The 27,341-nt window shown below is 38.6% G+C and overlaps 1 protein-coding gene across 1 annotated transcript in view; it reads right to left on the bottom strand.

The window, feature by feature from the left end:
• ENPP3 (ectonucleotide pyrophosphatase/phosphodiesterase 3) overlaps positions 1-24,040 on the bottom strand; it is a 42,000-nt gene extending 17,960 nt beyond the window's left edge. The window contains exons 1-14 of the mRNA XM_054819274.1: positions 23,894-24,040; positions 20,364-20,442; positions 17,067-17,189; positions 15,698-15,823; positions 14,203-14,263; positions 11,728-11,825; positions 9,169-9,248; positions 8,477-8,596; positions 6,903-7,012; positions 5,460-5,525; positions 4,512-4,584; positions 3,027-3,135; positions 2,739-2,867; positions 1,319-1,350 (exon numbers count right to left, since the gene is read on the bottom strand). Of these exons, the coding sequence (XP_054675249.1) occupies positions 1,319-1,350; positions 2,739-2,867; positions 3,027-3,135; positions 4,512-4,584; positions 5,460-5,525; positions 6,903-7,012; positions 8,477-8,596; positions 9,169-9,248; positions 11,728-11,825; positions 14,203-14,263; positions 15,698-15,823; positions 17,067-17,189; positions 20,364-20,442; positions 23,894-24,010 (1,323 nt within the window). The 5' untranslated portion in view covers positions 24,011-24,040. The remainder of the gene's footprint in view (positions 1-1,318; positions 1,351-2,738; positions 2,868-3,026; positions 3,136-4,511; positions 4,585-5,459; positions 5,526-6,902; positions 7,013-8,476; positions 8,597-9,168; positions 9,249-11,727; positions 11,826-14,202; positions 14,264-15,697; positions 15,824-17,066; positions 17,190-20,363; positions 20,443-23,893) is intronic.
• Between the last annotated feature and the right edge of the window lie 3,301 nt (positions 24,041-27,341).

Here is a 27,341-nt window from a genome sequence, read left to right as displayed (position 1 = left end):
TGCTATTCCCCTCACACTAATGCTCTTTGATATACATCATACAATGGGGTAGGGGATGTAAAACTGAAAAAGCTCCTTCTGCTATTCCCAACCATTGATATCGTACTCCCATGTCTGCTTTGGATGCTGGGGAATAACGGATGTGTACTAGAGTATTCATAATCACGAAAAAATTCAACAGGAATGCTCACTGCCCTTTGGACTTCAGTGGCAGGCAAAAGCTACATGTGATATTGCACAACTGAGTTGTTCAACAGGTTACAGGAAGACCTCTAGTGGTGATTTACCAGAAGTATACTCAGCTGAGACAGCCCGGAATTTTTCCAAGCTGAGAGCATTTATTCTAAAATTATCAGAACATCTGTCTACAGCTTGGACTAGGATTCGTCATAGAATAGAAGACAAACTGGCAATGAAGGAAAAAAGGGAAAATTATGACAATAATTTCAAATGTTTAACTCACTGTAAATTATAAATGCAAAGAAATAAAAAAGACAACTTTCCTACAAGCATTTTAGTTTGTCCACCACATTCATCCCACATGTATTAATGTATATCTTGAACACTAAAAAAAAAAAAGAAAAAAAGGCAGCAAATTATCTATCTAAAAAGGTATAAGGAAAAACATGCACTGTCACATCTTATTACCTTTCAGTAAAAGAAATAGGCTTGGTCCTCCTTTGTTTTGCACTCTGTTCTGCATGCCTTTGTTTGCATCCTTGAGAGCTCACCTGTCACACAGTGTACCCACAAGGAGCAATGGTCTACATGGGAGACACAGACAAGCTTGGACCTGCCCTGAAGTGCTACATCCACACAGTATAGCAGAAACCCAAGCAGAACTATCAGTATGGGGCCCAGTGGTAGCGCAGCATACCTAAAAGCACTGCAAGTACTTAAGTGATATGTCATAAAAGATCCTAAAAGAGCCATACTGCCTCATGACAAAGGCCCATCTTGCCTAGTTTCCAATCTGATCTCCAGAATTTCCAGAATCAGATACTTGGAGAAAGTATGTAAGAAGTCGTCAAGTATTGAACGAACCTTCTTTCTCGTACCTGCTCAGTTTCCTCTAGGCTTCAGGGATTCCTAAAGTCAGAGGTTGTTTGTGGATCATGTTTAATAGCCTTTACAGGTCTGTCCACCATTAATTCATCTAAAATGCCCCCTTCCTATTTATATTTCCAGCCTCTACAACACCCTGTGACAATGTGCTCTACAATGCTGTTATCTGTTGTGTGGAAAAGTTGCTTTAACCTAGCCTGGGTGCAGAATTTGTGAGGGACTATGAGGAGAAATTATGAAAATATTTACTCACTGTGAGGTTTTTAACAATTCCTTCTGAGTCAACTGTTAAAAAGAAAAGATGAATTAACATACATTCAAACAGCTGAAGGTCCAAAGCCTCATGAGCAAAAATTCAACATGTTTTTTGTCTTTCAAATTGAATTTCTTTATTAGTCTGTGAATATTATGGTAACCATAACCTACCATGGGTAGGGATGTTATATTTCCAAGGGTAACTAACTATAAGTGTGGTAGCCTGTGGGAGTACCTAGCACTTTGGGTATATCAAGACAGACCATAGAAAACTGCTGTGGTGATGACTGCCTACATCTAAAGCTGACACATCATCTGAATGAAATTTTCTTCTCCCACCTAACCTCTGTTTGAAGGTTAACCTTTTTTACATTGAACTGGACCTGGAGAACTTGTCTTGTATTCCACTTCCAGCAGTAGTCACAGAGAAAAATTCAGTCTGTCTTAGTACTTTCACCTTCCACATTTTCAAAGACTGACTTTAACCTTTTGACATTAGCATTCTGAAAAATAAATCTGAGCACTTTACAGAAGGAAAATTCCTTCAGAAAAAGAACATTAGAGAAAATGAGTCAACAATTATATTAAGACACATAAAAACCACCATTATTCTCCCCTCTGCTTATTAATCTGCTCCTGTCTGACTTAGACTGTCTTCTACTTAAACAAGGAAAGTCTGCTTTATGCTGTGTAAATATTGTGCCTACAAGTATAAATACAATTAGAAAAGATAAATAAAAAGTACAATGGGTTCCAAGCTCTTATTTGAGATCTGCAAGAACTATGCCTTTTAGAATACCTCATGAATTCTAAAAGCTCACTAAATAGAACACTTCCATGGTTTTACCTCTCTCCATTCTTTTCCCTGATACAGAAAGTTTGGAGATTTTTTTTTCCAGTCTGGTAGCACGGTATCTATTCCAAGTCAGAGTCAGCTCACATGGTTTCAATTTTGTGTTCTTTTGTGATACTAGCTAAAGGACTCAACCAAGGCTTAGATCCTGCTGTGCTAAGATTCAGATTCCGTAACTTCGTACACTGTTAGTAATAGTCACTGACTCTGCCAATATTGCACAAGAAATCTGTGAAGAGCAATACACTTACAAAAGACCTGAAGTTCCAGTTTAAAACAATAAAACTACCTTTACTTCATCTTTCCACGTGCCAAGAAAATGCAAATCTGAATTTGCAACAAGCTTTTCTAACCTTCAATTTCATCTAAATGGGTGGTTGTTGCAAAAACCCCCAACCAACTTCCATGGATGTTTAAGCTAGGTTGAGTGAAACAGAAAGATGTTCACTCTGCTGATTACTACTGATTACCCATTTTCCCTATTTATTCATTTATTTATTCATTCATTTGTTCATTTATTTCCTGTAGTATTGATTGTGCATTCCCAAGAGTGGTCTGCACTTACAGGTAAAATAGTCCTTTGGAACATCTTTTGCTCGAATGCGAGCTGCAGGCCCAGCATATATGTAGAAATCAATCTGTTTGAAGTAATTAGTCATAAATTCTAACTGCTTGCAGTAGGTCATCTCCATCCCTAAAGGACAATATAGAAACTGTTATTTTTTATATATAATATATGGCAAGGAAGATAAAGCAAATTATAAAATAGATGAAAAATAATAAGCACACATATTAGAAGAAGAAAATAATGACTCAGTAAAATTTAGATTGAAAAAAATACTATATACATTACCATGATCAGCTAAAACAATGAGGTTTACACATTTGTCCAGGTTTCTTTGTTTAAGTCCTTCCATTAGCATCCCCAGTGTTTGATCTGCTAGCTGTAAGGCTTTGATTACCTGTGAGATAAACCAGCGTCATTAGAATTTTTCTTTCTGATTTCAAGTTATCACTTAAATGTAATCATCAAAGTCTGAAAAAAAAGAGATTTTCTGTCAGTTTTAAGTTTCTTAATATTGCTTCTTATTTTCTTTTTCCACCACCTCTAGAGTATAGATGTGCAGAATTCCACTACTCTTCCACAGAATATGTGACAAAGATGACTCGCAATTAATTTTTTCTATTACCTTAGAAAAATTGAGCTGTAAAATATGTTTATTGAAAGAAAAAAAAGTAACGCATTCAGATCAAATTTGTTCCTAACTCCCAAATTTATATAAAATATCAGATTTATGGCATTAAATACAATTTTTGTCATAGTATCAACATGTCATTGTATTAACAATAAGTAGCATTTAAAAAATATTTACACACATGTATTATCTGTAAGACTAGCATAGCGTCCAAGAAGGCATGGTGGCCTTATCTCATATATACAGTCCCTTTAAACTTCCTACAGAAAACCACTGACCACCACTGAAGTAATGTGGCAGGAATCCAGCACAACCCACCCTGCAGCCATTCAGAGAGGATGGCTCCTCCCTAGCTGGTGCAGCTGACTTACAGTCTTCCTGTAAGTCCTACAGTAAGGAGGATACCCCACTGAGTCTGAGGACTCCTCAACTGACCGTTTGCACCCTTCTTGTCCCCCTAACTGCTGCACTCTCTTGAATCTCTTGCATGTGCACGTATATAATGACATATACAGTAATAGGTTTGTAAGCCCTTTATGTGCAAAGAGAAGTGGAGTTCCCTTTCCAATCAGGAAGACTAAAACTATCCTACAAACATCAGTTTTGCTGTCCTTGTCCACTATAGCAAGGCCTTTTGCTGAAGACCATTTTCAAATCTATTAAACAAGACCAGTCCAGGAAGGAGCTGATATGATAAATCCTAAACTCCTTAAAGACTGAACTTTTTGCCTGGATGCAACTAAAAATGTAATATTTTTGGGTGACAAATTAACACACATTGAAATACAGTGTTAGGAATAAAAAAAAAGCACAATTCTGAGTATTTGCCAGGCTGCATGAATCCAAATATCACTTGGCGATAAAATTAAAGTTCAGTCTGAATACAACCTTTAATATTATTTCTAATAGTATGATCTGAAATGATTTTCTGCCAATCTGTTTGGTATACAGCTCTTTCGATTCACACTCAGTGTTGGAATTGTACAAATGGGCTTAACCGCAAGCAAGAGTTACTAATAAAAAGTCATAAAACACAGTAATTTTTATCTACTATCCTTTCCAAGTTTGTAAGTTGGTTAAATTCATTGTATAGCACCATTTTTAGTGTGATTTAGTCTAAGAAAAACACAAAACCTACTTACACCACCACTAACTGGTCCAAATGAATGCCCAGAAGAATCTGGTTCTTCGATATATAAAGTGTAGAAATCAGGCCTTGGGTTAGAAATAAATAAGAATGAAATATTATGAGAATTTGGAGACAGCATTTCAAAAGAACACTTTCCTTTAAAAAAAAAAAATTGAATGAAACTTAAAATGGAATTATAAATAGCTTCTTTAAACCTTAATAAAAGTTCATACAGCAAATATAATCATTCAACTTCCTCTGAGTTTTGTAATTAATCAACATGGACTATTTGAAGTTACAATTTCAGAAACAGTATCCAGATGTCTTTAATTGGTATCCAGAAATCAATCTGAAAAACTTCAAGATCTCAGACAGCAGAGCAAGCTGCTCCTTTTTGAGATGTAGGTGGAACTACTAGCTAAAGGATCTCTTCCTGATTAAGCAGTGAGACTCTAGAGAGCATCTCCTAACTGCAAATATATTAGGAATTTGTTAACAAATTATCATATAAAAGATTTCACTTGTTTACACATCACAAAATTGAGCGCCACATTTAGAACTGACATCTCCTTTTCATCCTGAATTACTGCCTGCAATTACTTTCAGATATTTAACCTTCCTTGTGCAATATCTTTCATATAAAATCTTTCATCCACACACTTAGACTGGAAACTGAATGTTCTGTTTCCTCTAGGCCATGCGTGAAGAAACAAGACACAGTAATAAAAGCAAATTTATACAACAGTACATCCCATTCAGATATACGTGCACTTTTTAATCTTTCGTATCTACAATCTTATCCAGAAAATAATTAGCTATACTTATAGAATAGGGTTAAGTTCAGCTAATTATCATTTTAGATGGCGAGGAAGATTCCATGTTTCACAAACACCAATAGCTAAGCATTAAAACCTTTCTAAGCTATAGTCTCACAAACCAGCTAGATATTACCAAGCGTTACCTCTCAGATTTGCTATAATCAAGCCATTTCAATATTCCTGAAATTCTCTGTTCATATATAACTGAACTGGAGGAAGAAAAAAAAAAAAAGAAAGAAAAAAGAAAGAAAGATATGGTGTTAACAAAGGTTTTCTGATAAGTCCTTCTAATTCCAAAATACAGAGAAAGTGTCCACCCTCTAGTCATATAGATTTGGATTTCAGGAATGATGCATCTTAACAAGGTACCAGCAATCAGTTTTATTATTCTCATTTTTGATTGAATGTAACTCACTTTTAATGATAAATTAGACAGATCCTGATTTTGCAAACACAAATGTGTGATGTTAGTGAGGGTGCTCATATATAATTAAATACATGCAAAAAAAAGAGATGTCAAGTTCAGGACATAAGTCAGAATAATTTTTATTCTTTCCAGCATGTATAAACCTTGGACTTCCATATTTTAAAAGCAAGTAACGTCCCCAGCAAAATCTTTGTGAGGTCATGCTTTGTTTCCTATGAAAGAATTCACTCATTAATAGCTTTGCTTTCCCCAAAGTCATGTACAAGCTTTATGTTAGTTACCCACAGCACTTGAGTGTTTTCTGAGTACCAGTCCTACACATCACTGCAAAACTTTTGTTATCTATAGAGATTTACAGTTATATTATTGCTTTAGATTATCTTTGTAAATGTGAAGCCTCATGGGAGATTTACTGAAATCATCCTGAAAATTTAGAAATAATGTACTAATATCAATGCCTTCCACAAGAAAAAAAAATACTATGAAGGTAATTGCTATATTTTCACATGTGTAACCTGTGAATTAACCAGACAAAACATACAGAACTATGATTCAGCAGCAGTGTGCACATTATCACACACACAAGCAAGACCAGAGGGAATTGATCTAGAGCCCATCCTCCTTCAGTAGCTTCCCTATCCAGCATTCTCTCTTCAACTAGTTTCTGCCTTCTACAGCCTCTTGCCATGGCTTCCAAGTTTGGGTTCATTATCTTACATTACAGGTTATCCAAAAGCTTCTTCTCAAGTACAAGTATTTTTAAAGGGCTATATAGTACGTATAGATTTTATGCGTGGAAATACGGTAATCATTGGTATTGCTTAGCAGTGGCTACTAATTAGTTATAGGATGCTTTCCTAGTGGGAGATCAGTGGTTTGCAGTTGGCTGAAACTTTCAAAACTGTCTAGGAGAGCCGAATATACGGTGCCCTTTGACTTTCTCATTGTGAATACCTTAAACAGTTTTGAAAATTCCAACTATTAGTGGTAGTTCCACGGCAAAACCAGGCCAATGTGACATGGCATTTATGTCTCAGACTGTTGTTTAAAAATCTTGTAGTTTAAAAATCTTATATTTAATTTCCTTCAACTGTCACATGGCGATTTGGATTTTTGGAGTAATTTACAGGAATTTACTACAAGCTCTATAAAAACTTACCTGTTGAATACATTGTACAAGGTGGGGTATGTTCCATTAATTGGAACATCAGAGCCTGGCCAAAAGAAGGTGCCCGCTTTCAAATTTTGGTACATTGCTGTCAGCCAGAGCTATGGGTAAAGATACAAACAAATGATTTTATGACATTTACACCACTGGAGGGCCTCAGATCACTAAAGGAAAAGTACATAATTGGATCAGAAAATATGGGCTGCAAGCATGCATTTCTCTTTCTTCTTTCACACATCACACAGTTGCCTAATGGCCATTTCTGATTTGAAGTTTGTTTTCTACATACACATCCTGAAGAAAAATTAGTAGCACAGAAGCCAGGATGTTACCATTTCTTGGGTATTCTCAGCATAGAAAAATATCAGATAAGTATTTCCGTAACTGGCAACAGGTACTGATCTTTTTTCCTGTGGCAAATGCCAGTGGAAAGGATCATGAAGATGAAAGAAGAGTTCAAAGCTGCATCAGGGATGTTCAGACTTAGGGAACATTTCTTTACCGAGAGGGTGGTCAAACACTGGAATAGGCTTCCTGGAGAGGTGGCCGATGCCTCAAGCCTGTCAGTGTTTAAGAGGCATTCGGACAATGCCCTTAATGCCATGCTTTAACTTTTGGTCAGCCCTGAAGTAGTCAGGCAGTTGGACTAGAAGATCGTTGTAGGTCCTTTCCAACTGAAATATTCTATTCTGTTCAGTTCTGTTCCATTCCATTCCAAGATATGGATTCTAGTTATATGACTTTATTATGAGGGCCTATTCCTAATCATCTTAAAAAGTACAGCTGTGGTTCTGTAAAAAACCTGACAGAATCCTTCATGAAAGAATAGCACCAAAACTCATGTACTTGAGGATACTATAAACATGACTACACAGACACACACATATATATGTATAATCACATGTAAATAAATATATAAATGTATATTAAGTAGATATACTATATACTACATGTGTATTTTTTATATTTTGTACCCTTACTACGGCTTGTTATTTCTAGCAAATTAATAATATTGATATAACCATAGATACAATGAAGGTGGGGTTTTTTTATGAAATGTGCTGTATGTTATATATAAGTGTTCATTTTGCTGGAAATTAAGCTCTTTGCTATTCCCTTCCTTGCTTTTATATGCCTGGACTTTGTAAGTGTATTTCCAAATGGATATGCATTTGGAAGTAGATTTTCAGATTTCATTTTGTAGCTAGTTGCCAAAAGACAAACAAAAAAATGCCCCACAATAAAAGTATATCAAAAATTTACTGTGGCTTCCTGTGGCAAGAGATCCATTCCAATACCACCCAAAATATTTAAGTCTTTTTTACTAACTGCTACATTAAGTGAAATTTTTACGTCTCAGAATTAACATTCTAAGAGTTCTTCTACTTTCATAAAAAGCAAACTGTTTTGTAGGCAGCCTATAATACGAAGCCTACAGGATATTTAGCATGTACTGCAAATATATCACACAGCTTTGCATTTTATTCTCTTCTTGTTTTGTTTCATAATACGGCACATGAGCCACTCTAGGCATAAAGGTATACCATGATGAGAAATAAACCTACTGGCTGCCCCTTCCACCATGAAGGTTCGAATTTTTCCGTCCCCGAAAGCGAGAAATGCTTGTTCAAGTCTACATCATACATGCTGTTATCAATAATGCCATGAGATTCTGGATACAATCCCTGCAAAATGAAAATAAACAAAAAAACTCCACTGAATCTTGACATCACATGGAGACTAAACTCTGTTGCAATGCACAGTCTTGCCGTGTTGCAATTATTTTTAGGGCTGTTTTATACAGAAACAGAACATGCTTTCCTAACTCACACAGATCATCAGATTCCTGCCAATGCATTCAGCATGCCTGTCAAGTTCCCTTAAGTTTCCCCATTTTTTCCCCAGCTTAATTAAAACCCAATGTGCTATAGATTAAGTACCATATATGTCATGCAGCTGTATATCAGCTGTCAAACCCACCCCAACACACACTCTCCTCAAATGGCTGTGTCCTCACCCATACTCACTCATACCCAATTAGACTGACAAAGATCAGGAATATCCGGTTCACAGGCCAGAATCAGATAGCATATAGATGTAGCCACATAGATCATGCCTGCATGTACAATCCCAGCGTATCTCTCTCTCTTTTACTCCTATAGCTTGAGTTCCCATGTCCCACAAAAAGGTTGGCACCACAAAATCCTTTCTATGTTGTCCAGATAATGAAAAGGAAAAATAGCAAATTCTCACTTACGGTGACAATAGTATAGTGGTTTGGAAAGGTTTTTGTGGGGTAAACAGCTCTCATGTATTTTGAATGTGTGCCACATGTTTCTGTAACAGATCATGGAATTAATATAAATTTGCTTGTAATTTTTTTTAAATCAAAAACTAACAGTCTTAAAAACAAACAAACAAAATCACTATGGTATTAGAGGGGAAATGTGACTCCAAATTAAGATGCAAACATTCTGGTGTCTCCTTGTGGGCTCGGCCTACTGTCCCATTGCAGCCAGTGGGCCCTGGATATTCAATTCAGCTCCCAAAATTCTAGAGGCTGAGGGCCATTTGAGACATCTTTAATGATCCTGCCTGGCCTTCAGATGCTGCTCCTACATCCTGTCTGCCAACCCAAATGAATGTCTCGGATACTTCTGAGATCCAAAACGGCATTAGACATACATGTTTACGCAATAAGACTGAAACCTCAGGTCAGCCCAGGCAAGATATTCTGCAGAGCTGTCTGGTGACTGGATGCATGGGAACGATTCAGTTGCTTAAGCACTGGAGTCCAGTGCCATTTGAGATACCCTCAGATATCCAAGACATCTGCATGAAAGTTGCCAGTTTTGATGCAAGATCACCGGGAAATCTGTGTCCTCCTGCCACAGCTGCTGAAGGCCACCTAGGATATGCCACAGCACTCTGAAGTATACTAGGTTAAGGCAACACTTCATCCTGTGGCACCCTCTTGTCTCTCGGTTGAGCTGACTTGCTCTCTAGGCTCTTGCACCGTGCTGTACAGACTGCACTAACCATACACGACAATGAGCATGTAGACATCTCACATGCAGACACCTACAAGAACATAGCTAAATGTAGGTGTCCTGCTCTGGAGTGAATCCTACCCCAGGTGTCCTACCTTTATCTCCAAACATCACTTCACTTTTCAGCAATCTAAGGCAATTACCACACCTGAACATCTGTAATATCTAAATTCACCGTGGTATCCAACTTATTTACCCACAAAACAAAAGTATGAAGACTCAAAGATGCCCTAATGCCATTTTTTTAATCTATCTCATGCGGAGAAACAGTTCTGTATGAATTGTTCTCAAACACACTTTCTTTGATGTACAGCGTTTCAAAGGACAGAAACCGATTTTAACTAAACAACCTCAACTAAATGATGAAAGCTTGAAATTATTCAACAAAACTGTCCCATTTTTGTACAGAACAAAATGCTCAAAGAGCATTTAAAGGGCTGAATAATTGACAAATACATGAGTAAATCAGCATATTTTTTATGTATTTCTCTTGAACAGCTACATTCTTTCTGAGAAGTATAAGCATGAATGTGCAGAAGCAATTGTTAACATTGACCACAAATATGAGTAATGCTGAATTAGATCTGTTCTTGTTTGAAAAGATTTCTTGGACACATATACTTAGCATGGTTTTCATGCTTTTTGTCAATTTGGCATTTCCTTTTCACCTGTTTCAAAAGACTGGAACTGAACACTGACTTCTGCATGCACGATTTCTTCACTCATTCAAGTTCCTTCCAAAGTCAGAATGACATCAAAGAATAAAACATTTGCGCAAGAAGTCAGGTTAGCACGCTGCTTCAAGTTCAGGCTTCTGGATACCCTCATTATCCACAAACAAGATTGTTAACTATTCAGTAAAATGTAGTACCTTGTAACGTCCATGTGAAGTTTTCAAATGAGCACAATAGAAACAGAATATGATATATTCAGAACAGATACAAACACTGTCAATTTAGACTATTATTGCTGAGAAGAAATTAATAAATATGCAGACATTTTGTCCAGGTACAAAGTATCTTGAGAACTGAGCTCTAAATTATTCAGGAAATTTTAACAAAGTGTGCACTAAAGGGTCTCACTTTTTAGAGCCCTTTACAGCACAAATTAAAAATCTTCAACTTACTCTTTCTCCCAATATTCAGAAATACCGGGAAACAGTTATTTGAACCTTACTGCAATCACATCAATATATTAAATTATACAAATATGTAAATAACATTGTATTTAAGTCTAATATAATAATGTTCACTGACATACTTCTAATATGAAGCATCTCTTTAATATATTAAAATATCTGACTTGAAAAAGTGCATCTTTGAGGAAATTTCCAAATAACCCAATACATTTTCTCTTTGTATTATATTATTTCTCTTTGTATTATTATAATGATGATCTCCTTATCAGCTAGAATTTTTCAATGGAGTACAGAGAATGCAGGAAACCCTTCTCTGGAACTTTTTTTTTAGCCTTCAACTGTATTTGAATGTGTATTTCAAACTATTTATTTAATAAAAAGCTGCTGACCAGTATTAGACTTGTTAAACTAGTGAATGACTTGTTAAAGAAAGTCATGTTTGCTGAGCACTCAAATACAAGAATTAATGTAGAACATCTAATAATGAAAATATGCAACTGATAAGGGAGACCTGATTTGTGATTTTCTTATTGCTGAGCAACACACATGCATGACAGCAGCAAAAGGGACTGGAGAGGTTGCATGCAGGCTTTTAAAGAAAATAGTCAGAGTACTCTTGATAACTTACTGAGTTTTTCAATATTTGGCATCAAAGAACTCCAAGTTTGCAAGTATTCTGCTCGAAACCCATCCATTGAAAAAAGGATAAGTGGTGGCAGATCAAAGCTACAAAAAAATATGAGTCTGTCATTGTAAAGGAGTTTGGAGAGTTGATGACTTGTTAAGATCTTTAACAATATAAATTCTACTTTTAAAAGCAAGATCTGGAATTCCCATGTACTTCCCAGAATTAATATTACAGTGCAAGATAAATAGTTCAATTTTGAGTGCAAATACACAATCCTCCTGAAAACAACAACACTGGAAGAATAAAATACAAGCTACTCAGTACATATAGAACCTAGAAAAATAAATTGGGTTTTGTTAATCTTTAAATTACAAATATTTAATTACAAATACAAATAAATACAAGTGCTTCAGACTAGCATCCAAATACAAACCCAGTACATAGAACAGCCAAAGTACCTCTGTATATAGTAATGGGTTGAATTCTGTCTCTTGTCTCTTAATGCATCTTAAAAAACCTTTCAGGGCAGCTGCACAAGGACTGTAAAAGTACAGCAGTCACCCAGCAAGCAGTTAGGGTCAATTGGCCTCAGTGCTGAGAAATGTAATCTCTTTGCAATGCCAGGTTTGTGCTAACCCCTTACCTTACCACATTTCCTTTGTGAAGACATCACTAAGCAGTCCATGTTCTTTGTGGATTATACCTTTCAAGTTTCCCACCTCTTAAGGAGCTGGAGAACACTTTGCCTCAAGGCCCCTGTCAAACTGAACTCAAAGCTACAAAAGGAATGCAGGAGCTGCTAATGTGCTTAGGGTAAGACTCTATGTAAAGAAACAAGGATAAAAGCATCAGATCTGAGTTTATACAGTAGGTATGACAAAATAGGCAGAAACTGCAGCTGATATCTAGAACAGAATTTAAATTCTTGCAATAAAAATTCTAACTAGGAGGTGCTAACTGTGAAAATAAACTTCAAAGTTATTAAACATGCTTTCTCTTAACCAACCTGAAAGGACTCCTAAAGAAAAATGCATTAGCAGTTATAAAGTGCTGGTGCTACAGCACCTTTTCTCATACCACCACATGACAAAATCAGTAGGATCAAGTTATCTAGTTCTGCAAATTCAGTCTTTCTGTTAACCATCATTATATATTCCACAGTCTCCTTAGAAACATATAAAGAAACACAAAAATTGTAAACATACAATTAAATTAAAAATGTAGTTTGAAGTAGGCTTCACTACACATAGTATTTAAAAACCCCAACTATTTGTAATTTATAGGAACGATTCACTCCATAAGCCTGGAAAATACTGAGAAGGAAAATGATTCATAAAACAGAGTTACTGATAACTGACTCCAAACCATTTTTTGGAGTAATACTTTAAGTGATAACTATTTTAAAAAGTTATATATTCACATCAGGCAGTAATCACCATCACAGTTTGTGTCTCATTCACAGTAGTTTTTCCAAAACACAGAAGTACACTGGCATCTACAGTTTGTATAAAAACAGTTTGTATAAAACAGCTTCCTGATTTGAATCTGAAATTAAATGGAGCTTTATATAGCAATGCTGTTTACAGCACTTAAAGAAGCCCTCCTCCACTAGTTTCCAAGCTTAGCCTATGAAACTGTGTTAACTCAGCAAGTTATTTGTTAAACTAACAAGTATATTTTTATACCTATTTTGGGAGGCACATGCAGGAACACATGAAGAAGCCACAATACTAAAGGCATTATTGTTATGACTAAACTAAATTGGCAGCAAAACAGACAGAATAATAAGTGATATCACAAACACCATAACTGAATGAGAAAATAATCCATTTTTCTTTGAGAACAACTTTTAAACTGTGTTTCTGCCGAGCCTCTACCTTGATTCTGCAATAGTGTACAAATAGCAAAATATCTACAGGTGGGCATCAGAATTGCCACATTTCAGTGTTTGTAAATATATGGCTACTTTCATAGCTTCCTTTTCAACACACCTTTCTTCCCACAGATAATTCAAGTAAAAAACAAAACAAAACAAAAAAACAACTGTTATTTAGATAAAGAATTGCAATCACAGATTCTAAAAGTTATTACAGCCTGCATAAGGTGACTCATCTGAATTATCACAGACACAATATGGTAACATAAAATGGATTATGAACAATTTGTGATACATGAACCTTGAGATAACTCTAACAATTTTTCCAGGTCTTTACAAACTGACTTTCAGTCTGGATTTAAACTCCTATACTCTGCTCTAAACAGTAAATGATAAATGAATGTGCAACAAAATGACCAAGGTTTTAGAAAGAAAAAACACTGCTAGCCACAAAACGCTTCTATAGAATATTCCTCAGGGCAGGAACCTTATTCTCAGTAAATATGAAAACCTCATGAAAACCTGCTTCAGGCCACTGGAGTATTTCTGACCATCACAATGACTTTATTTGCTAAGAAGACAAAAGTATTTTATCCTACCCAGCTGGACACTGAGGAGTTTCAAGTGATACACATGGTTCTTCTACCCAAGGTATTTCACCTAAAAGGACAAAAGCAAATACTGAGTCAGCATTAAAAAACACTACATAAATAACAAAGAAGTTTCCTGGTTGATCTTTTTAGAACACTTCCTAGTATTTTTTCTGCTTCAGTACTGAATTATAGAAACATAGGGCTGAAGACACCTTTAGAAATCGTTCAGTGCAACCTATTAGGCCCTCAGACCCTGAAAGGGCTAATGCTTACAACTGTAAGTTAAAAACAAAGCAGATGTACTACACAGACAAGCAAATAAACAAAATGGAGAAGAAATCACTATGAAAGCTTAGCCCAAGTTTTATCTGGTTTTAAATGGAAAACATTTAAACTGTATCCTGTCCACATGGCATTACTGCCTTCTTTTTTTGCAGATACCACTCACACATTTAGAGATGATTGCCAGGGCCCCCTTTAGCCTTTTTTTCCTTTTGTCTGTAAAAAGCCCAAACTCTTTCAATCTTTCCTTGTTTACCCTGGCTTCCAAATTTCAAGTTATTCTTTCTGTTCTCCTTTGAATATTCTCCACCTGCTTCACAGCTATACTAATTTCTGATAATGTTTACCCATGTCTTTGGAAGAAATAGGGGAGGACAATAAGAGAAGAAAGAAGGAAAGCATCCAAGAAAGGAAAAAATATAAAGAAAAGAGAAGAAGGAGTGGCTGTTGAAGTGGCTCACCACAGAAAGCTCCTCTCCCAGTAATCAGCCAAAGGCAGGGATATACAGTGACCTTAACTACATCAGATCAATCAACACCTAGTCAAACTCCTGACTGCTTTTAGCTTTAGTTTGCATGTAGGCAACAAATGTAATTTTGCAGGATGCCTTAAATCTCTGTCACCTTACAATATAAAGGAATTCTGATAACAGATACCACGTTTTATGCCACCAGTATACTCCTCAGGTATCAATCCTGTAATCTAATTCTACCAGTGCTATTCTTTATGGGTTTAGCCTGAGTCTGTATGAAACAATCAGCTATGAACAAAGATATTTGGAAATAAGTACAACATGAGAAACACAAGCTGAAAATTAATTTCTAATAAAAAGGATGGGAAATTTTCAGTTGGGGATGATTACTACAATATGTACTTTGGATTGCATGAAGTTTGAAGCAGAAAACATGTCTCCATCTATTTTTGGGGACAAAAAAAAGAAACAACCCCAAACCCCCACATTTGGTATACTGCTGCAATATTCAAAAGATTTGCTCTGTCTTAAGAATGACACACATTCACATTGTTCTCCACAAACTGTCTTTTTCCTAGTCAAAAATACCAAAAGCTTCACCTCAAAACATCTTTGTTTTCCAAAATGTCACTGTAAGACTCTAATCTTGAGAAAGAAATACATCTAACCTTTATAACTGCTGTGTTTGCCCATCTATTTATTTCACAGGACAATTTATATATAAATCTTTCTGACTTTGGATTTACCTTTGCAAACGCTGTTATAGTTTACACAGCAGTCTTTTTTCTGCAAGCAGTCATCAGAACAAGAACAGTAACTTCCAGCTATCCGTGTTTCACCACAACGGAAATTAGTGCACCTCCAAGATCGGGCTGAAAATTGGAAGAAAAAGACTATGATTCAGTTCACAGAACCTTATGTGAACTCCTTTATGTGGAAATCCCACAAACAGGTAAAGAGAAAAAAAAAAAGATTTTGTTAAACTATAGTTTATATGTCCTGCTTGAGTTGCTTTGAAGTTTTATCTGAAAGGAAAACTCAAGAATTTGTTTAACACATAAAGCCTATTTTTGTGGCCATTGAATGGTAACACAGACTTATAGAATAATTTATTTTACAAAGGTGCTCCTAAAGTCACCCTCTTCAATGCTTTCCACTCTTCCAGGAAGATCTAAGATTTTTCTTCACCCAAAGAGTGGTCAGGCATTAGAACAGGCTCCCCAGAGAGGTGTTGGAGTCACCATCCCTGGAGGCGTTCAAAAAACATGTAGACGTGGCACTTCGGGACATGGTTTAGTAGACATGATGGTGGTGAGTTGACAGTTGGACTTGATGATCTTTGAAGTCTTTTCCAAACTTAAAGATTCTATGATTCTAAAAAAAAAATAAAAAAATCAAACCCATATTTCTCCTACAGAAGAGAAAGAGAAGGAAATGGATCTTTCTCCTGCTCTTGCACGTGATTTGCAGCAGACAATAAAAAAGAGATGTAAGGGCTGAAGCGGGCGAAAAAGTGATAAGGATGAAGAAACACCCATGTAGCTGCCGTGAGAGCAGAGAGAGTAACTGGAGAGGAGTCTGTCCTTGATGCAGAGCCAGGCCGGTCCCCTGGAAGATGAGTGCACCCCTCCAACCCCAAGCCCCCACCAAGTGCTGCATGAGGCTGGAAAGTGCACGTGGCCCAGGAACACCCACTCTTCTTCCAACGTGCAAGAGGTGCCAGCACAGCGGCATCATTTCCTTGTTTCAGATCGTTACCCGGTCAAAGGTAACCTACGATTTCCGCTCACGTTCAATTCACAGCTTTATCTGGGCCAGGAAATATGCACTGCAAATGCTTTGGTTATTCACAGGCGACAAAAATACACGCATCTGATTGGAGACAAACACAGGAAGATTCCATGTCCTGCCACGTCACCAAGTTATGGGCCTCTAACCGTCTGAGAGCAGAAGCAGTTCAACACCGCCATGTCCTTCCCTCCCTGAGGGAATGCAACATAACTTCTGTATCTCTGCATAAATATGGGAATTTATTCTTTTCCTGTTGCTATCATGTGAAAAACCAAACCCAAAATAAAATGGAAACCAGTGAGCACTGCCTGTAGGGGAACATACTTGGCTCCACGCAGGTGTCCTCGTAGTCCCAGCAGCAGTCCTGACGCTCCTTGCAGCCGCTGTCACAGTGGCAGCCAGACACCTCTTTCCTGTGCGGCTCATTGCACTTGTGTCTGCAGCTGACTGTAAGGAGAAGGCAGCGAGTGTGAGTGCTCGGGTAACCCTGTCCCAGACAGATCAGTTAAATGGATCACGAGCTGTGGGGAGAAATGTGCTAAATAATTTCCCAAATCCATTTCCCGAGTCATTTTCCAATGCAGTCACTAGCTCACGGGTCAGCAAGACAAAACAAAAGCTGTAGGAAGTCCTTTGGACATCGAAGGTCCTGGTGGCTGTTAGGGCCGAGCTCGCCCAGAGCCTGTGGCAGGGCTGTTTCTGCAGCAGGTCTCCCCAGGACTGCATGGCACAGGAGGCAATGCCCAGGTGTCCCATCCTCCCAGCACGAGGAGGGGGAAACTGGCATGTCCCCTGCTCATTTCTGGGTCTGCGATGCGAAAGAAAGAACAACTCCCGCGTTGGATGTTCCCTAATGTACCTGGCAGGGAGCCAGGGTGGGGCTCCCTCCAGGATGGGGGCTCCCTCCAGGATGGGGGCTCCCTCAGGGCCAGGCACCCAGAGCCGTGGGGGCTCCCCAGGGTGGCTGGGCAAGGCCTGGCAGCCAGGGCCCATCCCATCGCCCCAATCAGGAGTGGGGCAGTCAGGGGGCACCAGGGCAGCCCTACTCCAGGCACTGGGCACCTCCCTGGGGACAGGGACAGGCCAAGGCCAGGTTGTTGGCCTGTGGGTGGGCCTGGCTTGGCTGGACCTGGGGCAGGGGCTGATGGCCCCAGGGGGCTGAAATGGGGTCCTGGGCCATGGGCAGGGTGAGAGCAGTCCTGGGGGGCTGGGCAGGGCCCATAAGGCTTATTAGAGCCCTTGGGACTGTGACCAGACTTCTCCCACTTGACTGTTACAGCATCCCTTAAAAATCTGCAGATTTGGTTGTTTTGATTGAAAGAAAGAAAAGGGTCCACATGAGGGGCCTCATGTTGGAAATAGAGACATGCAGTTCCTCACCTCAGCTCTGACACCTTCATGCAGGGAGAAGGGAGAGCTCTGGCTCTCTTGAGGACACCCGAGGACAATCTCCAAACATCCACACAGCTCCACACTAGATGGACAATCTGGACTAGCTGGACAAGCCTTGTGTCCACATTCTCTGTACTGCAGAAATACTGTTTGAACCACTCTGAGCACCTACACTTCCAGATTTCTTGTCCATTCACACCGTTAGACAGGGATAGATATAACTACTCAGATTTGCTGGTGCAATTCAATTATAGTTGTAAAAAGGTTCATGCTATTGAAGGGTGCACTGCCTACAAAATTCAAGCTTTAATATCCACTGTGTAGAAACCACGTAGAGCTAAAATGATTTTTTTCAAGCTAGCCAGCTTGTTTCACATGTAGAAAGTTCTCATGTTGTACCTTGAACTTTAAATGTTTACATCAAAAACTACTGTTCAATGTAAGAAAGCTTTGCAAATAATTAGAATAACAAACAATATATGTAATGAGCATAAATGGATCTGTCAGAAGTAAAGATGGAATGAAGTAATTGAGGGCTAAGTGTTTTATGACTGGAGTCTGTTCTGTCAAGAAAGAGCTATGATATTTCATAAATGTAAATAACATGCAAACAGTTTTTCTGTGCTTTTTTTGGCTGCACTTTAGAGTATTTAATTTAATTTTTCCTCTATCCATTGGCTTTTGAACAACTCAAAGTTGTTCAGATGGTCTACCTGATTTAAACTTAGATAGAATATAGCATGATGAGTCTAAGTCAGAAAAAATATAAACCTTTTCCTCTCTCCATAGTGGAACTGTTCATAGTCCTCATAATTTGCAACCCATGCTTCTAATTTCTTCATAACTACACAAGTTCAGGAACTTAGTATTTCATTAACTTTTATTTTTAATAGTCACTACAACTACAGAAGCTATAAGGAAATTTACCTTGAGTATACAAACAGAATCAATTGTACTATCACGAAATGCAAACTCTGTGATAATTTTTAAATGTACAGAATGACAGGTTCTCCTGACTCCTTTCCAGGCTCCTTCTCCTGAGAGCACAAGCCCCCAGCACCCGTCTGGACCGTGACTGCCTTTGCTCCTGAACAGCAACACACTGTCCCACTGCCCTTACAGCAAATGCAACTGCACAAAGGTACGTCCCACTCCAGGCTCAGGCTTCCCCTCCTACTCTGCAGTGTAATACTGTGTGTTGCTAATGCATCTTTCCCAGGTATGTCTGGTTATGAAAGTAGCAAATAAAGTTAGTCAGTCCCAGTTTAGGGTTGCTCTGTAACACCTGCAGCCAGAGGCACCAAAAATGCTGATTTGGTGCCATCTTTCACTTACTACAACTGTGACCAAGTTCCTCAGGTAAATGTCAGTGAGGTCTAAGGTTGTGGATATCTGCATATTTTACACAGAAAGTTGTAATACCACACGCACATCATCAAAAAGCAATTACAGTTCCATCTCATCCTCTCTGCTAGGCCCATAGTATTTAAAGACCTCAGAAGGAGCTAAGACTTGATGTATAAGGAGGTAAACAAGTTCAATATGTGTTGATTAGGAATGAGAAAGAGACTGTGCTTCCCTGAACTCCTCCAGTATGAGATTACTATTGTTTTGATTCTAAAGGAAGTGTTTTATTTAATTCAGCATGTGGTGTGTTTGTTCTCATCCAGCTTGACCTACTGACATCAAAATGCCACTTTGTTTTTCTAACTAAAAAATAACATTCCACCAAATCAAAGCATTAGCCCTTTTTTATCATAGCTTTATGGAAATGGAAGTTTTCTGAGAAAATTCATGATCAGTTTTAACATTAGCCACATGAACTATGCCAAATGTACCCAAAGCATGAGTCCCCAGCATGGTGCTATGATATCTCTTCTACAAAACATATTGCTTACATAATTGCAAGGAATTATATGTAATAAGATAACTCCTATCTCAAATTTCCTAAAAGTATTATTATAATACAATTTCCAAATCTGTTGTGAACTAAGTTTAATGCTTCTCGAAAGAAAAGCAAGGCACTCACTGGTTTAGGATAGGTTTTTAAAGTATAGATTGTAAGTGTACAGTTTTTATACAATCCAACTTGAAAAATGCAAGAACTTTATTTTCACAGGTGGTAACTGTTCACAGAGCATTTACATTACGCTATAAAAGAGCCTCTGCTGAAGGCATTTACCAGATCTAGCTTCAGCGGTAATTATGCTGAAAATATCATAAACATACCTTGCTCCTGGCCTCCACGGTTCAGTCCTAGTCCTAAACCTAGTCCCAGGGATACAACCACCAAAGCGCACAGCAGAACCTGTCACACAGACACAGAAAAATTAAAGTTCACAATTGTGACAAACTGTTATGTTTATTAGAAATTAACTGTGTGATTTTTATTTCTATGAATGTATGATTTCTTATGAACTAATCATTTCTCTGAACTTGTTCATCAAAAAATTGGAGACATCCTGAGCCTAAAGATAGGAGAGGCACAAGAATTATAATCTTGTGAACTGGTTACAAGCCAACACCTTAATACTGCACTTTTAACCTATGGCCAGTCCCATCTTGTAATCAGGGAAGTCTTTGCTGGGGAAAAGATTGCAGGAAGTATTCAATAGATTTACCTGTTTTGCAAATTCTTTGTCTCTGTAAGGAGAAGGTAATTCATTTTTTTTAGCTTCTGTATCTTGCTGAAATGCTCACAAGGATTTCTTAAGAGACTCACCTGGACTGAGGCTGCAAGTGTCAAATTTCCACCCATGTGCCAGTTTCTCATAATAAGTCACTCCGTTAGTGAGGTTAGATGAGATTGGAAAAAGACAAACAGCCCAAGGAAACCTCATCACAGAAAGCAGCATAACATTTGGGAGATTGGGGAAGAGCTGAGGAGGCCTCTATAAGCTTAAGAGACACTCAAGATGAATGGCGATGTATGCTGGCTGAAAGGCAGCATGAAAAGTGACAACCCTCTCAGGGTATTTCATAGTGTACGCACTTTTCTCTTCACTAAGGCAACAATGGGAAAGAAAATGCATATCATAGAAATTCACCATAAACCAGTCCAGTTTACTTCCCATTTTTGCCTCAGAGCCTTCTTTTGTCTCCTGCCATTTCCAGGAACCACCAGACACTAGCAAATACTAAGATTCAAAATAAAGTAGAAATAAGAGACGCTTACCCTCATGTTCAGTATTACTGTAATAGTGCCTCTTAACTGAGACTACGGCAATTATAAGGAGCTGAGAAAAACTGTGCATGTGGGTAGGATATAACCAAGTGCACATACACCATCCTGTTACTTTTCGTCCGTCTGTGTTCACAGAAACACCCTACACTCTTTGTTACTGCCCGTCCTGCCTTGCAAGTGCTGGGCAGAAGCATGGCAGCAGGGAGGGCTGCTCACTTCTCAGGTGTGGGTGTACAATTTGGCCACAGAGCAGCTCCACACTGGGACAGTCCAAGCACACATTATTCCTTCCCACAAACCAGGAAGATCCAGGCACAGAAGGCATAAAGTCAGGAATGTGGCACACTCCAACTAGCCCTCTAACAGGGACAATCAGGAGACCTAACTGAGGGTCTGGCGCTGCACATACCTCTTCCTCTGGACAGATACAGTCGGAGGGGCTCCTTCCAGACCCCACACTTTCTCCTCCTGCTGCTATGCTACCTGTGACCATGCTCAGAATTTCCTGTTTCTCCTTGCTGCTCAGCCTCTCCAGCCTCACGTCACTGATGTTTTTCCAAGCAACAACATGCACCAGCAACACCAAAGATACTTCCTTCACGCTTTCTCTCTCCCACCTTTACTTTCTTCCTGCTGCCCACTCCTTGGTTTTTGTACAGGAGAAATACCCCAAAAGTAGAAATGGAAATGGATTGGTGAGAGAACTAAGAGAGACAGATGGGATAAGCATGTTTGGAAAGATTGCCTGAAGTGGCAGAAATGCTGAAGTCTGTTGAAGAGACCCCAGGCATGAAGGCAGCAGTTTAATCCTACATCCAGTCAGCAAAGACTAAGAATCAGGGGGTGCATTTGGGCTAGAGCAGTGGCCACTCTTTCTGGGCAGGAAGGGTAACACTGCCAGGGTAACCTAACAGGTCTTGTTTCTCTGGGCACAGATCAGCCCAATCACCAGGACATGCACTCTTCACCTTAGAGTTCACTATGGTTTTACCCTCCATTTTCATTAAAACTCACATTTGTGATTGAAATAATTTAGATGATACTAAATTGAAAGCACAGCTATCACAGCAGCAAACATTCCTACTGCTGCAAGCACTGACAGAGCTGAAGTAAAACCCCAAAACTCGTAACAGGTATACGGATGAGATTTTGGGACATTCATCCTTAAGGTGAAATAACATTGGTAGCACCTATTCAAATCCTCACTTTCCACAGCTAACTTTTATGTCTAAATTCAGGACTATGGCTACTTATTCATAAAAAAGTTGTTCCTAATGCATATGTTCTGTTTTCTGGAGGACTTACTAAACAATGTGACTACTATTTGTGAGGACACAGTTCTCCGCCTAAGCTTCCAGGAAAAAGTTGCCAAGGAAGTACTTCACACATACAGTTTACCAAAAACATAGATAAATGGTGTAGAATATTAACAGTTTACACCTCCAGTATTTAGATTATTTTTTTTTCATATAGACAGGCATTTGAAAACTAGTGCGTTTGGAAGAATGAATATGTTTTAGGATACTTAAATTTATCATTTTACTCTTCCAAGTACCTCTTGAAAGTATAATTTACTTTCCTTCATCGTTAGGTATTTTTCCCACATTGTTTCTCATGATTCATTTATTTTAACTGAAGACTTAAAGAAAAAATGCCTGTTATTTTATCTTCTCTTTTTTTTTCTGAATTTCCAATATTTCCTTCCTATTTTATGCAATCCTTGCACAATGGAGCATTAAATACAAAGTTGCACTATGTGAATTGTTCTGATGACATAGAGATGAAGAGTATCATAACTCGAATCTCTTTTTCATGGGACTGTTTTCAAAATTAAGTTTCGAGTCCTTCCAAAATCAGTACCTGTCATTTTCTCTAAATTCCAATTTACAGATGCAAAAGCGTGTGCAAACATATACACCTACAGATACATACACACACATTTAATGTTTATATTTTTGATCACAAACAGAAGCTTTAAACTGTGTATTGGCTACAACAAAAGATTTAAAAAACATAACATAATCCCTACACATTACTTTTTATAAGGCAGCTGCATGACTTTTATAGCCCTGGGGAAGACGGAAAGAGTTGACACGATATTTGGGATGTGGGACCGACAATTCTGTACGAAACGATTCATTAACCTTTTCCCATGCCTTGCTTCCTAAGTGTTTCACACCAACGCCTTGCCTACACGTTCTGCTTTCTTAATGACAAATCCAAAGATAAAAAAGTAAGCAAAGAGGAATCGCGGCTGCTCTGACCACAAACGCATGTATAAAACAAATGTATAAAATAAATTATTGAAGCAATAACTGCTGTGCAAAAGAACTGTCAAGTTATTGTAGTAAAACAAAAAGTGCAGTTAACTGCCAGAAAAAAAACAAGTTCGCTTGATAAGTACCAGAAGAACTTTAGAAATCTGCCAGTGACGTTAGTGCATTCATGCTGCAAAACTTTAAGCACCATTTACCAAGCTATCCTGAATTATTATATTAATATAATGAAAGTTCTAAAATTTCTGCAGATTTGAGAACTGTTAAACTAGCAGCCATGAAGAACAGCAACTACTTACAGCACAGACGACTTTGTATTTCAGGAGTTTTTTTCTCCCCACATGCTCCGTTGGTTTTAAAGGCACTTCTTGCAAATGTGTACTTTGATGCTTGAAGAAATCATCCTGAAGCTCCATTTTGCTGAGATCTGCCTCTTGGCTGCACGTATGCTGGGTTCCTCAGCCTCCCCAGCTGGGTTAGCTGCAGCTAAGACGCTACTCCTGCTTCAAGTGTGTACGTACTTTGTTCATAGGTTTGTTGGGTTTTTTTAATGAGATCCTAGCTTTTGCACCAGTGACAGGTTTGCAGGAAGCCAAAGTAAGCAGGAAAAGTACTCAGAAAGGTCAAAGGCTGAAAGCATTATCTGTGTACAGGGAACTTGTCTGTCACATTTCCAGATAAGGACGGAATTAGGTAAGCTCTTAACTGCAGATTAGGAGCAATATGTTGCTAAGCAATAAAATGCAAAAATGACAGAGATTCAAGTACTCAACGATTTGGTTAAAAGCTTGTTATTCAGAGTATTCCTTATCTCCAAAGAAAGCATTGAATATATTAAACAAAACCAATACGAAAGTAGAGAGTTTCTTAACTCCTGCTCTGTGCTACGCCTGTGTTTTAGATCCCTTCCCTTATTTAGCACCAGAGGATTCCTCCCGTTCAGTTTCAATTCATCCTTGTCACAGACTTCTTTCATCTTGTTACATGTTTTTTCAGTAGTGATAGATGTACTTATCAAAAACAAACGGTACACAGCCAAATCAAATTCAATAAAAAATAAAAAGGTTTTGTTTAAGTACAATTTGAAATCTATTTGGTTTTCAATTTGGTGGTTAATGGAAGGGTTGTTTGCTATGAAAACGTACCTTCAGAGCATATGAAGGATATGCAAGTGTCACTATTCAAATGTTGATCCAATTCTAAAGTTGAGCTGTAATTTATAATAAATAAATTTATACTATTTCTAATTTAAAAACCCCAAAACGTAGTACTATACGAGCTGGTATGAAGAAAATTAACTCCATTGCAGCCCAAACCAGTGCAATCTCTACCCCTTATTCTATACCATTTGTGTCACGCTCAGGTCCCACATTATCCAATACATCCCCATTAATCACCCTCCTCCCCCACCCCGGCCATCCTTTGATATATAGACAGATATCATTCCCTTAGTCTGTGGGCCGCCCCTGTAAAATGTCCATTGAGTTCACCTCTTCCATGACGTGAGTTCCATCTATTACAGTGGTTGGTCAGGACAGGAGAGGCAGTGTGTTGTGTGGAGTTACTCGCTGCCAAAACCTCTTTGGGTTGGGTCAGACTTGCAGGGCTTCCTGTGAGGCTTATCCTCCATTCAGGTGGTTCCTGCTATAGTACTTCCTATAACACACAAGTCAAACAATGGGTTACAAAAATTTAAAGCTAAATCCATTACAATCTCCACGCCTGGTCCCTTTGAACCAAGCTATAAGGTTTAATGTTGCAATGAACTCCTCTCCTTGCCCACGCTCTGGCATGGAGTTATCCACAGGCCACAGTCCCTTCAGGGGATTACCTGCTCCAGTGTGGACCTATCCACAGCCACAGATGCTGTGGGGTGTACCTACTCCAGCATGGAGTTACTCACAGGTGCCTTCAACTGGAGTTCAGCCTGTAGTTACAGCATGCCTACTACAGCAGTACAGGAACAGCAGCAATGCCCTGGCTGTATGCGAGCCCAGGCACGTGGCCAGTGCTGTTATCGAAATGTTCCCAGGCACAGCACAATGAGACGATAAGCAGTACAGCAAATAGCAGCCACTGACAATCACTAGACTCTAATCTACAACAAAGCTGCACGTGCAAGCAAAGCAAAGCAAGGAGTTCATTCACCACTTCCCCTCGGCAGGCAGGTGTTCAGCTATCTCCAGGGAAGCAGGGCTCCATCACGTGCAATGGTTACTTGGGAAGACAAACGCCATAACTCGGACTGTCCTGCCTTCCTCCTTTTTTTCCCTCAAGGTTTTAATGCTGAGCATGACATCATATGGTGTAGGGTATCCCTTTGGGCAGTTGGGGTCAGCTGTCACAGCTGGGCCCCCTCACAACCTCTTGCGCCCCCCAGCCTACTCGCAGAGAAGGCCTCGAGGCTGTGCAAACACTGCTCAGCAATAGCTAAACCAGGGGTGTTACCAACACTGTTTTCAGCACAAATCCAAAACACAGCACTGTACAAGGTACTATGAAGAAAATTAACTCTCTCCCAGCCAAAATCAATACATAAATTTACACGTGTAGCAAATTTGACCTTTGAGAGAGTGAATCATCAGTGTAGGCACCCAAGGTGAATTTCTGCTCCTGTTGATATCAAAGAAAATAATTTAGTAAATGGAACACGATCTTATCTTTTGTTTTTTAATCTTATCTATCACTTTTGCTACTTTTACCTAATCATTACTCTAATCTCACAAACATTGCTTCCCACATGATGAATTTCTATGAAATTTCTCACTGATAAAATAGGAATATAAAACTTCATGAACACTGACCAAGAACTCACACTTTTCTGTTAAAGATCAAGAACATCACACTTTTTTTTCATCCTTACCAAAAGTCATAAAAAAAGCCATCCATATGATCAATACTTAAGAGTAAAGAAAACTACAGGGGAAAAAAGAAATAATTATCAATTATCATTTCTGTTCTCTGTTACTGAATTGTAAATTTAAGTGACCACTCTGCATATAGTCTGACACTGTACAAATGCAGGGCTAGGGTACAGACAAACCCTTTCCCCTATAGCTAAATTGCAGTCCTCAGTTCATCTGGCACTTCCAGAAATAGGAAGACGGTTTTGAAGAATGCAGGCAGAACATCTCTGCCATATATATGTTAACAACAACCTTGGGGAAATAGGGAGAGACATTTCTGAACAGCATTCTGTTGTAGCCACTCTCAATTTTCACTACAATTCCTGTCGTTTTAAGCTACTAGTATAAAGCAGCTGAAAGTCCTCTAAGGCCATCAAGAACTAGACAGGCCTTACATTTCATCAATTAAAAGACTCATTTGTCATCCATCTTCTGAAATGAATGGCACTCACTTAGGAAAACCCCAAAGTTTAACCATTTCTCATAAATGTTTATCATCCTTAAACAGTCATTTTGATGAAGGTTTTTTGCTAGAGTAACATGACATTTACAGTAATTTTGAAAAGTGCATGTCCTTTTCTGTCTCTGGGTCAAGAGGCTCATTTCTTCCTCATACAAATGCTGCTTTTCCTCCTTGTTTGGTGAGGCTTGCAGCTCTGTGTTAGCCAATACACAAGAGTCTGACTGGGCTTTGTGCCTTGGCAGACATACCTGGGGGCAATCCCAGCACGTAAGGTCTGTACTTTTCCTCCACTTGGACACTTGGTTCCCTTAGGCAAGACAGGATGACCATCACTTAGGCCTGACCTGCTGTGGTGCCCCTGCCCCTCAGCTCCACCCC

Source organism: Grus americana, chromosome 3, assembly GCF_028858705.1.
Source record: "Grus americana isolate bGruAme1 chromosome 3, bGruAme1.mat, whole genome shotgun sequence".
In the NCBI taxonomy this organism is placed as follows: Eukaryota; Metazoa; Chordata; class Aves; order Gruiformes; family Gruidae; genus Grus; species Grus americana.
The sequence above is the reverse complement of the archived record's forward strand: the minus strand, read 5'-3'. Positions and strand labels throughout refer to the sequence as shown.